General features: G+C 41.5%; 1 protein-coding gene across 1 annotated transcript; it reads right to left on the reverse strand.

The window, feature by feature from the left end:
• Positions 1 to 779: 779 nt before the first annotated feature.
• On the reverse strand, positions 780 to 12,187 carry LOC145393724 (patched domain-containing protein 3-like). The gene is made up of 3 exons (XM_080267768.1): positions 9,473 to 12,187; positions 7,814 to 8,024; positions 780 to 961 (listed from the first exon to the last, which is right to left on the reverse strand). Exons 1-3 carry the CDS (start codon positions 12,185 to 12,187, stop codon positions 780 to 782), a joined length of 3,108 nt encoding a protein of 1,035 aa, XP_080123894.1.
• Between the last annotated feature and the right edge of the window lie 1,097 nt (positions 12,188 to 13,284).

Here is a 13,284-nt window from a genome sequence, read left to right on the forward strand (position 1 = left end):
CATTTACTACACTGGATGATCATATCCAAATGATGCCTGCTGCTCCATACAACTGGGATCTGCAAAGACTTACATCTGTGAGATGGTCAGGGTCCACTGCTCACATAATGCCACTCAGGGATGAGTGAGGCAGGTTACACTTGCCCTAAATGTTGGGACTCTGCAACCTACCCACTGGCCATTATGCTCATGATGGGGACTGGCTGATAGATTGATGGTTCTTTCAGTAGTAAAAATTTTTATAGTGTGGTAGTATGGATAACTACTTTTCCCAATTATTCAGGTAATGTGGTAGTTTACTGTACATGATGATACTGTTGCTGCTGAGGTCCTTGGGTCATGTGACTGTGAACCTGATGGACTGTAGATGTCCAATCACTTCAACTTAACACTCCCAGAGATGTTTTGTTAGGCTAGGCTGAAGGACTTTTTGTATTGTATGAGTGTGTTGCATTATTTACAGAGAATTCCATATGCTAAAAAAAGCCTTGAAACACACTGGGAACTCATTCAGACAATCTCAAACCCAGGTGCACAATTTACTCGAGGCAGGCTTAACAAGTTTGTCTTGGTTAATTCTTGAACCGAGGCTCAAGTCTGACTTGACTAAGTCAACCTCAAGTTAAAAAAGCTAACCCCTTGTACCCAATGACATCCTTTATAGCTCACTAATATTTCTAGAGATTTTATGCACCTTAAAATAGACTTAATCAAACTCGAGGGGTTAGATACAGGATTCAGTAACTCCATTACAACTAAAAACCCATCATATACTGTTGTCACTGTTGCTGCTCAATCCCAGTCATGCCTGGTCCACCAGATCCCTTACCACATGTAAACATCTGCTTCTGTGGAGTCGTCCTACATATACGGTACATCACAGTACATACACCATGACAGGATCCAGCACCCCATTTTGCCTGTGAGAATTTCACCAGAGCTGGACCAGGGTAAACCTCGTCTGACATCAGGAAGTTTAAAGTTTAAAAAATATCCCTTTGGGCTGAAGGAGTTAAGATATCCTGCTAGCCCAATATAAATATCTCAGAAAATCTTATAATGCATTGTAATCAACACTCGCAGTTTTTGACCAAGAAATGTAAGCGAAAGAATGGTGAGAAACTCATGTTCTGTACCATATTTCACTATAACCAATGGTAATGAATAAACACTACAATAAATGGGTAGTGAAAAAAGCCAAACATACACTATAATGTGCCATGTCATATGAGTGGAAGCACGATACGGAGGGAGAAAAAATTAGTGCACAAAATACATGAAGACTGCAGGGTGATCCATACAACAAAGCTTGTTCAAATATATCCATACTCCCTCTAGGGAAAATTATGTTCATTTCAGTACAGTGCATTATTGTTATTTAATCCTCAAATCAGATGACATAATTACAGTAAACCCTCAATATGCTTAACCCACTTTTAACAAATTTCGGTTTTAACGACCACCTCGAGCTGGCCGGAGGTAATATTCACTTAATGAATTTTATTCAATAAAAGAATGGACGTGCGGGAAACATCGACCAGCATGGCGTCCACACACACACACACACACACACACACACACACACACACACACACACACACACACACACACACTTCCACATCCCCAGAATGCAGCATCAGTCTCCAGGTGACCAGCATTGTGAAAGGAGCCATAAATAGACCATTTGTTGAGCAAAAGAGCCATCTAGACCTAGCTGTATGATAGTCTGTGTGACCATGCAACTGAACAACATGCTATATTTAATGATCTTTGCTTGGTAAAAGCCATGACACCTGGGAAATTACTAAGCAGCATGGTGTTTGGCTTTAACGTCATAGGACCAGTACCAATTAGTTTGTTATACTAAGGGTGTGCTGTATTGTTTATTCTTGTTCCTTCCTGGAATTTCAATCAACTTAGGAAAGGTCTTTCTTACTAGCAGGGTCAATGAAGGCTACATCTCAGCCCCTCAACCTCAAAAAAAGTCTTTCTCCTGTAAAATGATTTGATAGGAAGCAAGAATAAAATACAAAAAAGTCATTGCAGTGATGAGGTTTAAGTGAGTGGTGAAAGAAGAGCTCTGTCCATATGGTATTTATAAGGTAACTTATTTTGGATGGTGGTGCTGGGTGAGGATGCTTTCATGTGTTGGCATCCTCCATCCTTCTTTCCTTCCATCCTCTTCTGTCTTTCTTTCCTTCATTCTTTCCTCATCCTTCTACCCACGGGTGACTTTACACTCCCTCTTCTGTATTTCTTTCCTTCATTCTTTCCTTTTCCTTTTGCCTATGGGTGACTCAACACTGAGTGACAGGCCGAATGGTTTCTTGTACACCAGGAAACCATTTACTATGCTGGGTGGTAACCATATAACCTGGTGATTTAATGGGTAATTAAGGTGCTTCAATCGGGTTGAGCCAGTGTAGGTTTATATCCAAGGGATGGTTGGGATTTATTACTCACATAATACCACTTAGGGATGAGTGAGGCTGGTCACTCTCATCTTAAATGTCAGGACCAACTTGCCTAGCCCCAGGGTCCTACACTCCTCATGGGGCAATGTAGGATTGGATGATGGATGGATGGATGGCATCAATACAACCAAGCAGTGGACCTGTTCAGTTATTTAACCTGCCATGTGTCGGCCAGCTTGGGACCTTCATGGCACCCCAGTGCCAGCCATTTTTTTTTTTTTTTTTGCTAGATAGGTTAAGAATGATGAGAAAGCATGGAGAATAACCATAAAAGTGCTCACAAAAGCCTGAGAGGTCGATTTTGAGGTTGATTCTCAGTGAGTGGCTCAAATGTTCGGAGTAACGCCTGTAGACTTCAGTGGCCGCTGCCGACACCAAGCAATTTGAGGTCCGAGATCTTCATTTTGTAAGTATCCCAAATGACCCAAGGACGCTCTCAGAAGGTACAGTATATAGATGACGTGGGAACTGTCCCCAAGCATAATTATGTGCGGGCGAGCATTATGACATTTGAGTGAGTGAGTAGCATTTTTCAGATAATGTTCGTATTATTGATTTTTCCAGTTTTCACATAAGTGTTTGCTCACACATATGTATTTTACATTTGCATCTTTTTTTTGCACAATGAATTATTCTTGCACTTTGTACTCACTATGTGTCTCTTCTCGAACACACAAGATATATTACAAAAGTTATATGTGAAGTACTTACTCTGCACTTATTATGAAATCGCTTGCACTAATTTATATATACATTTCAGTTACTTATGAAATAATTTACTCTAATTTATATACAGCAAGCTCGCCCCCAACGTGTTGGTTTCGTTCCTAATGTGGCGCGTTCGGTGTGAAACCGCGTAAGTTTCAACTACTCCTTATTTTGCTCCCTAGATCTCCTAAACGTGGTCTTTTGCTGTTATCTGCCATTGGTAATCAATATGAAGCACTTTAAGTGGTTAGAAGGTTTATTTAATGTTATGACTTACAAATACAGTACTGCACAGCAAAACTTCAACATACAAATATGTAAACAGAAGACAACATTCCGATGCCGAAACCAATCGGCGTCGGAATGTTGCCTTGTGTTTACGTATTTGTATGTTGAAGTTTTGCTGTGCAGTACTGTATTTGTAAGTTATAACATTAAATAAACCTTCTAACCACTTAAAGTGCTTCATATTGATTACCAATGGCAGATAACAGCAAAATACCACGTTTAGGGAGTCTAGGGAGCAAAATGGTTTCGGGACTATTCGCTGTCAAGCCAGTTCGCCGTCACAACAATAACAAGACAACATAGACTTTGATGGATCCCCCTGAAATATAGTTATTAAAGTACTGATAATTAACAATAAGTATATTTATAAAAGTATTGATTAATTAATAAGAGTATAATTATAGAATGACAGAGAATCATCCAGGGTGCGAACTGTCCTGACGGGGAATTGACATGATGGCGAATTGTCTTGGAACCCACCGATCGTGTGTAATCTATAAATCAGGTTAACTGGTTACAAGGCTTTATTTAGTGCTTTAACTTTCTTTAAGTGCTTTAACTTACAAGTGCATACCAGAATATTAAATATTTACCTTACAATTACAGTACTGTAGAAAAGCAGTACAGCAAATATTTAACACAAATAAAAAAGGTAATATTCTGACGCCTATCAGAAAACTGGTTATAAGACTTTATTTCTTGCTTGAACGTTATTTAATAATACTTCAACTTGCACATAAACTTACCAGAACAGTACTGTAAATATTTAACTTACAAATACAGCACTGAGGAAAAGCAGTACAGCGAATCACATCACATGATCAAAACAAACCGTGCGTGCTGAGCTGATGTTCGAGGATTTGGCCTTTCAAAGGCCTCTCTTGCGTAAATTTATAGTTTTCATAATGGTTCTTTAATCTTACGTTGTCTTATACGTATCCCAGCACTAACCGTGTATAATTGCGAGCGCGTTCGGCGAGAACGTGTTCGGGGCAAGTTGACTGTATACAGTACATTACAGTAACACTCACTGGCATTTTTTTTCACACATAACACAGGTTTCTAACACTTAGAAGTGGGGATGGGTGTGATATTCCTCAAAGCATGGGATTAGGCACAACCCCATGTCACAGTCCAAACACTGGTGTTAGAGAGGAAAACAATTCTCAATATTAGCTCCCTCATACAAAAATTCTTGAAGAAATCGATTGTCCTTGAAGTGTGAGTCTGTTCTGGCACAGTATGACCTGCCATATCACCACCTGTGAAGGGATGAATGATGGGAACGAAACTACTCCCATCTTCCCACTCCCACGTAACTTCTTCCCCTCCTTTGGTTACACCCTAATCACCAATGAGGCCATCTCCTTCGCCGTCGTCAGGATGGGAAGGAAATTCGGTAGTAGGCTGGGGAATAGAGCTTGCCTCCTCACTTTCCCCAGGATTCGCACATTTCTTCCCCCTGCCTTTTCGCTTCCCTTTTACTTAAACTTTTGCTCCTTTCCCCACTGTTTGAGGCTGTGGGGAGAAAGCGTGGGGAGGTTCAGGTGTGGTGGAGGTGCTGGGTTGGGGAGACAGTGCAGGGAGGTTCAGGTGCAATGGTGCTGGATTGGGGAGAAGCAGCGTGGCATGTAGCAAGTACTTTCGCACACCACATCAATAAAACAAAGAACTATTCACCTTGTACTTTATACTAAATAGTTCTTCCCTGTTTTTCTTGGGCGATCCTACTCACAAAGGCAGTCGATGTTCACCGAAAGGGCTTCATATTCCTCATCACTAGAGGAATCATCCATGGAGCGAGAGTGGTGTGGTGACGTGGGAAGTGGTGGTTGTGGTGGTGGTGCAGGGTGAGATACAGCCATGTAGACAGCCATATACCTCGCCTTTCTTGGGGATGGAATCTCGTCGTTGCTGCTTGATTCTGACTCAGGTTGGACGTAGTCTCAATCAGCAACATAACCATCAATGAGAGAATCGCTTTCTCCATCATAGGAGATGTTCAGGAGCTCATTAATCTTATGTTGGGGAATACCACAATGCATCATGGTGCTCACTCACTCACTCACAAAGTGGAACCGAGTTGGTGGGGCCCCGAGCAGAAGGAGGGATGCAGTGATGAGTCAGAGCATGGGTATTAGGCCTTGACCAGTGCGGGAGTATCCCTAGCAAATATCTTGCACTAATATTGAATTTTTGAACTTCAAATTGATGACATATATGTACAGTACATCATTGGCATTTTGTGCGCATGAGGAGAGGTAGATTGAGGTGGTTTGGACATGTGGAGAGGATGGGGGATGATAGTTGGGTGAGGAAGGTGAGAAGTGTTAATATTGGGGGTGGGGTTATGAGGGGTAGACCGAGAAAGACATGGGACGAGGTCATTAAGTGTGACCTTAGGGTTAAGGGACTGAACAGGGAGGCTGCAATGGATCGTGCAGCATGGAGAGCCGCCATTAGGTGACCAAGGCCGACACATGCAAGCATGTTGGAGCCTTTAAAAACGAAAACGAAAAACGAAAACGAAGGCCGGACATATATATAAATCGCTGGCACGGGGTGGGATTAACATACCTCAGCCTCTTCCCCATCCTTCAAAAGGAAGATACAGTAGTGGGCTGCAGAAAAGCAACCTTGGATTGCAGTCCACTTCCAGATGATCATCTGGTTGCTAATACTACTAAAATGGATGGTGCACTTTAATCCTATGACGTACTGTATTTTAATTTTATTCTTGCCTCTTCCATCTATCTTTCCTTCATTCTTTCCTCATCCTTCTACTTATGGGTGACTTTACACTCCCACTTCTGTCTTTCTTTCCTTCATTCTTTCCTCCTCTTTCTGCCTATGTATGACTCTACACTGAGTGAAAGGCCAAATGGTTTCCTGTACACCAGGAAACCATTTACTACACTAGGTGGTAACCACATAACCAAATTATGCCTGGTGGTTTAGTGGGTAATTAAGGTTTTCCTGTCGGACTGAGCCTGTGTAGGTTAATTTCCAAAGGGTGGTTGGGATTTACTGCTCATGTTATGCCACTCAGGGATGAGTGAGGCTGGTCACTCTCATCTTAAATGTCAGGACCAACTTGCCTAACCCCCCTTTGCTCCTCATGGGGCAGCATGAGACTGGATGATGGATGGATGGCTACAACTAGCAGTGTTACTCAATATAGGAGATGCATTCCAAAGATGTGATTAGACAGTTACAGCCATCAACAACCACACCACTATTGGGGGTCCTTCCTACATGAAATAAAATCACATGGTACCAGCATGAATGAAACATATAAGCATCTTTGGGCTGACGGAGTTATGGAACTGACCCCAAGAGATTCCACAATATTCTACTGACAGCCACTCCTCCCCATACTTTTTTACTTTTTCTTTCTTGCAATGGATTCTACCTACCCCTAGTGTCACTGGAAACTGGGATATGAGTGACGACAACAATAATGATGATGATGATGATGAATACCATACAGTATTATCAACAGCAATTAATTTTCTCTTATAAATACAAATATCCCTTACTCAACAATATTCCAGTTAACATACACAACAATAATCCAGTTAACATACTTCAGCTTTATGATATCAATATCTTAACACCATTTTTTTGGTCAATGACATCCAATTTTGTCTCAGATTTCTATGAGATAAATACAGTACCAGGTATATGGTAACTAGTACCTTTTGTAATAGTAAGTGAACTATACTGCATTTGCTTATGATAGTAGCACTGCTGGGAGTAAATGTGTGTGCAGTTTGACCTGGAAAGCCTTTAGTGTAACATTACCTCGTATCACCTTTCAATAATTTATGACTGATATTCATCTACAGTAACTAACTGTGGTGCTTTTTAGGTGATCATGAACTAACTTTATTATACTGATTTTGTACTTTGATTGATCTTGTACAAGGCTAACCACAGGGCTTACAGCAACATTTTGCATTGTGATTTTGGGCAACAGAACCCAACAATTAGGTAAGGTACAGTGTGTACAATTTTCTTAAAGGACATGCTTTCCAGTTTGTATTAAATGGAGCATTTAAGGAATATAACTATAGCATCATAAGCGGGTTAACAGTAAAATAATAATTAAGCTTAATTAAATAATGTTTCAGTACAGCCCTGTGATATTGATTTACTGTACTAATACTGTACTACACCTGAGTTTGCTGGACATACTGGGATGCATCATGGTGATGGCACATGAGTTACACTACAGTCATAATAATGTAAGGATGAAGTAAAAGTTTCAGCTAGAATCACTACACTACTTCATAAAGATGTTTGTTCTGGTACTTGTAACATTGAACAATTTTCCTCCTCACCCTTCATATTTGCTTCTGGACTGGTAGGACTCAAGTCTTGACAGAGCGGTGTGTCCCTTGCAACGTGTTCTTCTTGATGAGGGTGTGAGTCATGAAGGTGATGAACATCCTGGGTGGCACTGGGGTAGGGTGCAGGACCTATGAGGGACAACAACACAGGCAGGAACACCAGCCCATGGAACAGACCATACAATACCACGCCAAAGAAGATCTGTCAAAGAAAAGTGTACTGGTAATCAATTTATACTTTATATCACAATGGATTTTCTGTCACATATAGTACAGTACTTGCTAACACCACACGATTAAATTCAGTATGAGTGATTTTTATATATATATATATATATATATATATATATACTATTGGGGTCTGATATGGCCTTCAACAACCCTTTTATTAAAAGGCATATACCCTAAGCTGTCTGGACATAACAATCTACCCATCTTTCTATAGCCACATGCCTTAATCCCATAAGGAGTGGCCACAAACAAATCACCTCTATATTGCCCTTTCCCCCGCCATTTTGCTGCCCTCCCCCCACCTTACACCCCCCTCCCTCAAGTACAGAACTCTTTACACCATCCCTCCATCTCATCCTTGGCCTCCCCCTCCCTACCTTCCCTCCACCTAACTTACTTACTCTCCTAGTTATTCTCTCACTCTCCATCTCCACATGGCCAAAACACCTCGAAATATTTCTCCTAACGTTTTCTATCACATCTACATCCACACCATAATGCTCCTCCACTTCCTCATTTGTCAGTCTGTCTCTCCATGTAATCACATGCTCCTCTCAAATAACTCATTTCCACTGCACACACTGCTGACTTGTGTCCTTCCAACATGATAACAAGACAATCAAATATGTCCTTGGACTGAAGAGGTTAACACAATGAGAAAATGAGAATATCTTAGAGTAGGATTAAAATGAATCTTTAAATATTTTACAAATACTGTAACCTATACATATGGCACAATACAATAATGTACCGTACAGTATATTACTGTGAAACTTAAGTAGGACAACATGTAATTGTCATCTTCATATAAAATATAATAATGTAGGCTATATTATAAGTCTGACAACAGGCAACTACAGTCTTTAAATTAAATATGTGGTTGTGGTAGGTGGTGGCGACCATCATCCACTCACTTGATGTAGTGCTGCCTACTTCCTTAGCTTTTATCATTCTTTTTCTGTGCCTGCCCTCCTCTCTTCCTATTTCTCCTATCTTTCCTGTCACTTCTTATTCCTTTTCTTTCCTTTACAGGTAGCTTTACATTGAGTGACAAGCCAAATGGTTTCCTGTAAGCCAAGAAACCATTTACAACGCTGGGTGGTAACCATATAACCAAACCATACGTGCTCCCTACGTGTCAACAAGTGGGTTGGTGGAGGGTTGGTGCCCCTCCCTGTAAAACAACTAACTCAGTGTCAAATGGCCACCCTTTGTGGGATTGTGGTGTCTGGCAATAGATAGATAGATAGAAACTTAAGTCTGATAACATGCAACTGCAGTCTTCAAAATACAGTAGCTACATACTGTACTTTTTCTAACAGCCTCATTACCCCCCCCACCCCACCCCCCCAAAAAAAGCTACTACTACTAAGCCTAAACAACTGCAAGGCTTACAACAGGAAATATACTGTATCTCACCTTAAAGAAGGTAATGAAGACATGAGAATCCGAGTTGGCTAAGAAGACAAAAGCCAAAAAGGTGGAGAATCCTCCATTAAGGACAGCAGGGCCAATGGTTGCCACTGCCTTCCTAGCTCTCTGGTTCCTGCTGCCAACCTGGATCATGAATGCATGAGCCACATGAGCTGCATAGTCCACACACAGGCCAATGGCAAGTACAATGTCAATACAAGACACAGTGTCTATGGTAAGCCCCCACCAACTCATAAGGGCTCCAACATCAACCAGCGTCAGCAGAACACAAAACAGCACCATCATACTGGCAGGCAAGTTAGCAATAAGCAACAGGGTAACCAGGAACACCACCACCATAGCTAAACCCATATTGCGGTACAGCTCAACTTCAATTATCTTGTCTGTTTCCCATCCACTGTAGGCTCGGGAATAAGACTGCACATACCCACTGAAGTTCATGGCCCTAATGATATCCTTGATCTCATCCATTCCAGCAATTTTTTCTCGGGAACCAGACAGTAACCGATGCTTGTATTCTACACTTGATGCAAGTACAGGTGGTGCTGGATCAGTACAGTTCAGGGTCCCATTGAATAGAAAGTTTCGCACACGGTATGGTGACCCACTTGGGGAGTGAAGGAACTGGCTCAACTGATCAGGGAATTCCATATTTTGTTCTGTGGCATTCAGTATATCATAACCTTGCTTATTCCAGTAATGTTTATACTTTAAATACCAACTACTAACTTCACTAATAAATTCACTCTCTCTCATTGCCACCATTAATGCATCAAGTTTTGGTAGTTCTTCTGTGTAATTGATATTGCCAAAATAAATTACTCCACTTTCTCCAGATGTTGGGTAGTAGTATTCCTGTTTCATGAAAAACTTGAAGAGGTAGCTACTCTGTGGAAGAAACCAAATTGGGTTGAACTCCTGTCGAAGGGTGGTCAGTCCCCAACAAGAAACACCAAACAAGCCTACAGTCAAAACTAACACAGTGATCTTTACAGGCAGTTTGAATAAAACTTTCGCATATACATCACTGAAGAAAGTCTGACATAAATCCCTCTGACTACACAGATTTGGTGTCCAATTCTTATGTTTCCAGCACCAAAACAGGCCATTACGTTTATCTTCCAGTCTGCGCTGGTCCAGAGCAAACCATGCTACAAAAAAGGTGGCTTGAAAAAAGTATACAGCAGCAATGCCAACAGCAGCATAAATACAGAATGACTTAAGAGCTGGCAAGACTGTACCACTACCAATGGCAAAGGCAGCAAAGTCAGTGAGTGAGGTTACTGTGATGGATACACCAGCATGCTTCAGGGCACATCCCAATCTCTGAGGCAATTCTAACTTTTTCTCTGCATCACTGAGGTTATTCCAGGCCTGCATGATCACAAACATATCATCTATTCCAAGACCCAGTAGAAGGAATGGCAGGACATTATTCACTGGCCCAAATGGCTCACCAAGCATTGAACAAATTCCATAAGAGACAAAAATGGACATTCCAACACAGCTCAGCCCCATTAATGAAAGAAAAGGTCTCTGTTCCACCAAGTTAAATTTCCCAAGCATCACCTGGATATATATAAACACAACACAAAATCCAATGCCCAAAAACTGTGCATCTCCTATTATGGTGTCACCGCTGATCATGCCAAAGCTTGAGGCTGCCATAAGGTATACTGAAACACCTGCTGGTCTCTGAGTTTCATTCAGGACAGCTGTTATTAATTCCTTCTCCCATTCAAAACTGGCTGTGTCCACTTCCATACCAGTTCCTGTGTCATCAACAAAGTCACCAACTGCCACAGCTGAGAGGTTGATATGAGTAATCCACATCTGCTTTGATGCTCCTGCTTTCACTACACGTCCACTGTTATCCCGTTCTATTTTACCAAGGTATTCAGTGAAATTGGTTGGGAAACCATACACAAAACTAGTTTCAATTTCATTGACATCATCAATAATATCTTGAGTTTCCAGGCTATTAATATAATGGTAGTCATATCCCCAAATCTCCAGAATACTATGCTCAATACACTCTTGTTTCATATCCTGTAGCACACTGCAGTAATAGTCTCGATTCAGCACTACACTCCAGTCCACTCCTCCCTCTTCATCCCCATCTCTCTTGAATCTAGCTTGTGGCAATTCACCCAAAACATCTGTCACATCCGATAAACCAGTTTCACTGGAAACATCTGTTCTTTTCTTGCTTGCTCTTCTCCTTCTTTTCCGAGTAAAGTATGAATCAGTTATGGATGGCATCTTGGCACACACTGAAGGCCAAGTAGCCTTTTCTGTTTTTGCATTAGCGACAGCTTCATGAACTCTAAGCATTTCTAAGAGTACAGTTTTGTTAAGCACATTCTCAGCCTCATAAATGGCTGCATGTACACGAAATTGGGGTGGGTAATTTGCCTTCTGCCACTCCATTACTTTGATGAAATCAGAATCCTGGGGAATCCAAAGTTTGAAAGGTCTCTCTTCCATGGTGAACTTCATCAGGCCAACAGAAAATGCAGCAGTCACAACAATGCACAGCAGGATGAACATAGCAGGGCGGCGAGCAATGGCACAACCGTATTTATAGAAGACAAGCTCAAGACTTGTAACAATGCCAAGGCTAACACGGTTCAGAAAAGACTGATTCTTCATCTTGGCCAGACTGTTCTTGCTGCCATGGTTATCAGCAACGCCATTCATTGTGGCTTGGTCCATTCACACATCACCTGAGAGAGAAAAGTTACATTAATCATCAATATTGTACATAAATGGAAGCAATGAACAGATTAACATCTATGTTGAAGGTCACTGAAACTTCCAAACAATATATAAATCTGTCTATCTATCTACTGCCAGAAACCTTAATCCCGTATGGGGTGGCCACAAACAAATTGCCTCCAAGTCATCCTGTCCCACACCATTTCACTGCCCTGCTCCCACCTCACACCCTCCTCTCTCATACGGTAGGCCTACTTCTCCATTCCATCTCTTCATCTCATCCTTGGCCTCCCTCCCTCCCCCTCCACCTCATTCACACTCTCCTCATCAGTCTCTCACTCTCCATCCTCTCCACATGCCCAAACCACCTCAGTTTGTTTCTCCTCATGCTTCCTATCATCCACATCCACACTACAATGCTCCTTCACTTTCTCATTTGTCAGTCTGTCTCTCCATGTGACTCCACATACTCCTCTCAAAAAACTAATTTCCACTGCTCTTACTCTTGACTTGTGTCCCTCCAACAAGGTCCAACCTTAACTTCCATAGGTTAGAGTTGGCATCACAAAACAGTCATGCAGTAACTTTTTCACTTCCATGCTCACTTCCCTGTTTTATATCACTGCCTTCAAAGAACCAGCAACCTTTCTTCCTTGTTGTACCCTTTCAAGTGCTTCACCCTCTCAACTTCCATCCTCACTCATCACACTACCCAAGTCCTTAAATGCACTCACATTTTCCATTTCCTCATCATCCAACCTCACTGTACATTCAGAGGCTTCATTTCTCTCGAAGACCACAACTTTACTTGTCCCTACATTCACCTTTAGATTCCGTTTCTTACACACTCCCAAACTCATTCACCAGGCCTTGCAGCTCCCCTTCGTCTTACACTTAACAACAGAGTATCATCTGTAAACAACAATACAGGGAGTTTCCACACACTGCCCTCTCTCATTAGGGCCACTCCAACATCCACTGCCCTACCTTGTATCTCTATTATAACCCCATCCATATACAGACTGAACAACTATGGAGACATGACACATCCTGTTTCAATCCAACCTTCAAATAGTAAT

Source organism: Coenobita brevimanus, chromosome 25 (assembly GCF_032717465.1).
Source record: "Coenobita brevimanus isolate Jiangsu-jjx chromosome 25, ASM3271746v2, whole genome shotgun sequence".
Lineage (NCBI taxonomy): Eukaryota > Metazoa > Arthropoda > Malacostraca > Decapoda > Coenobitidae > Coenobita > Coenobita brevimanus.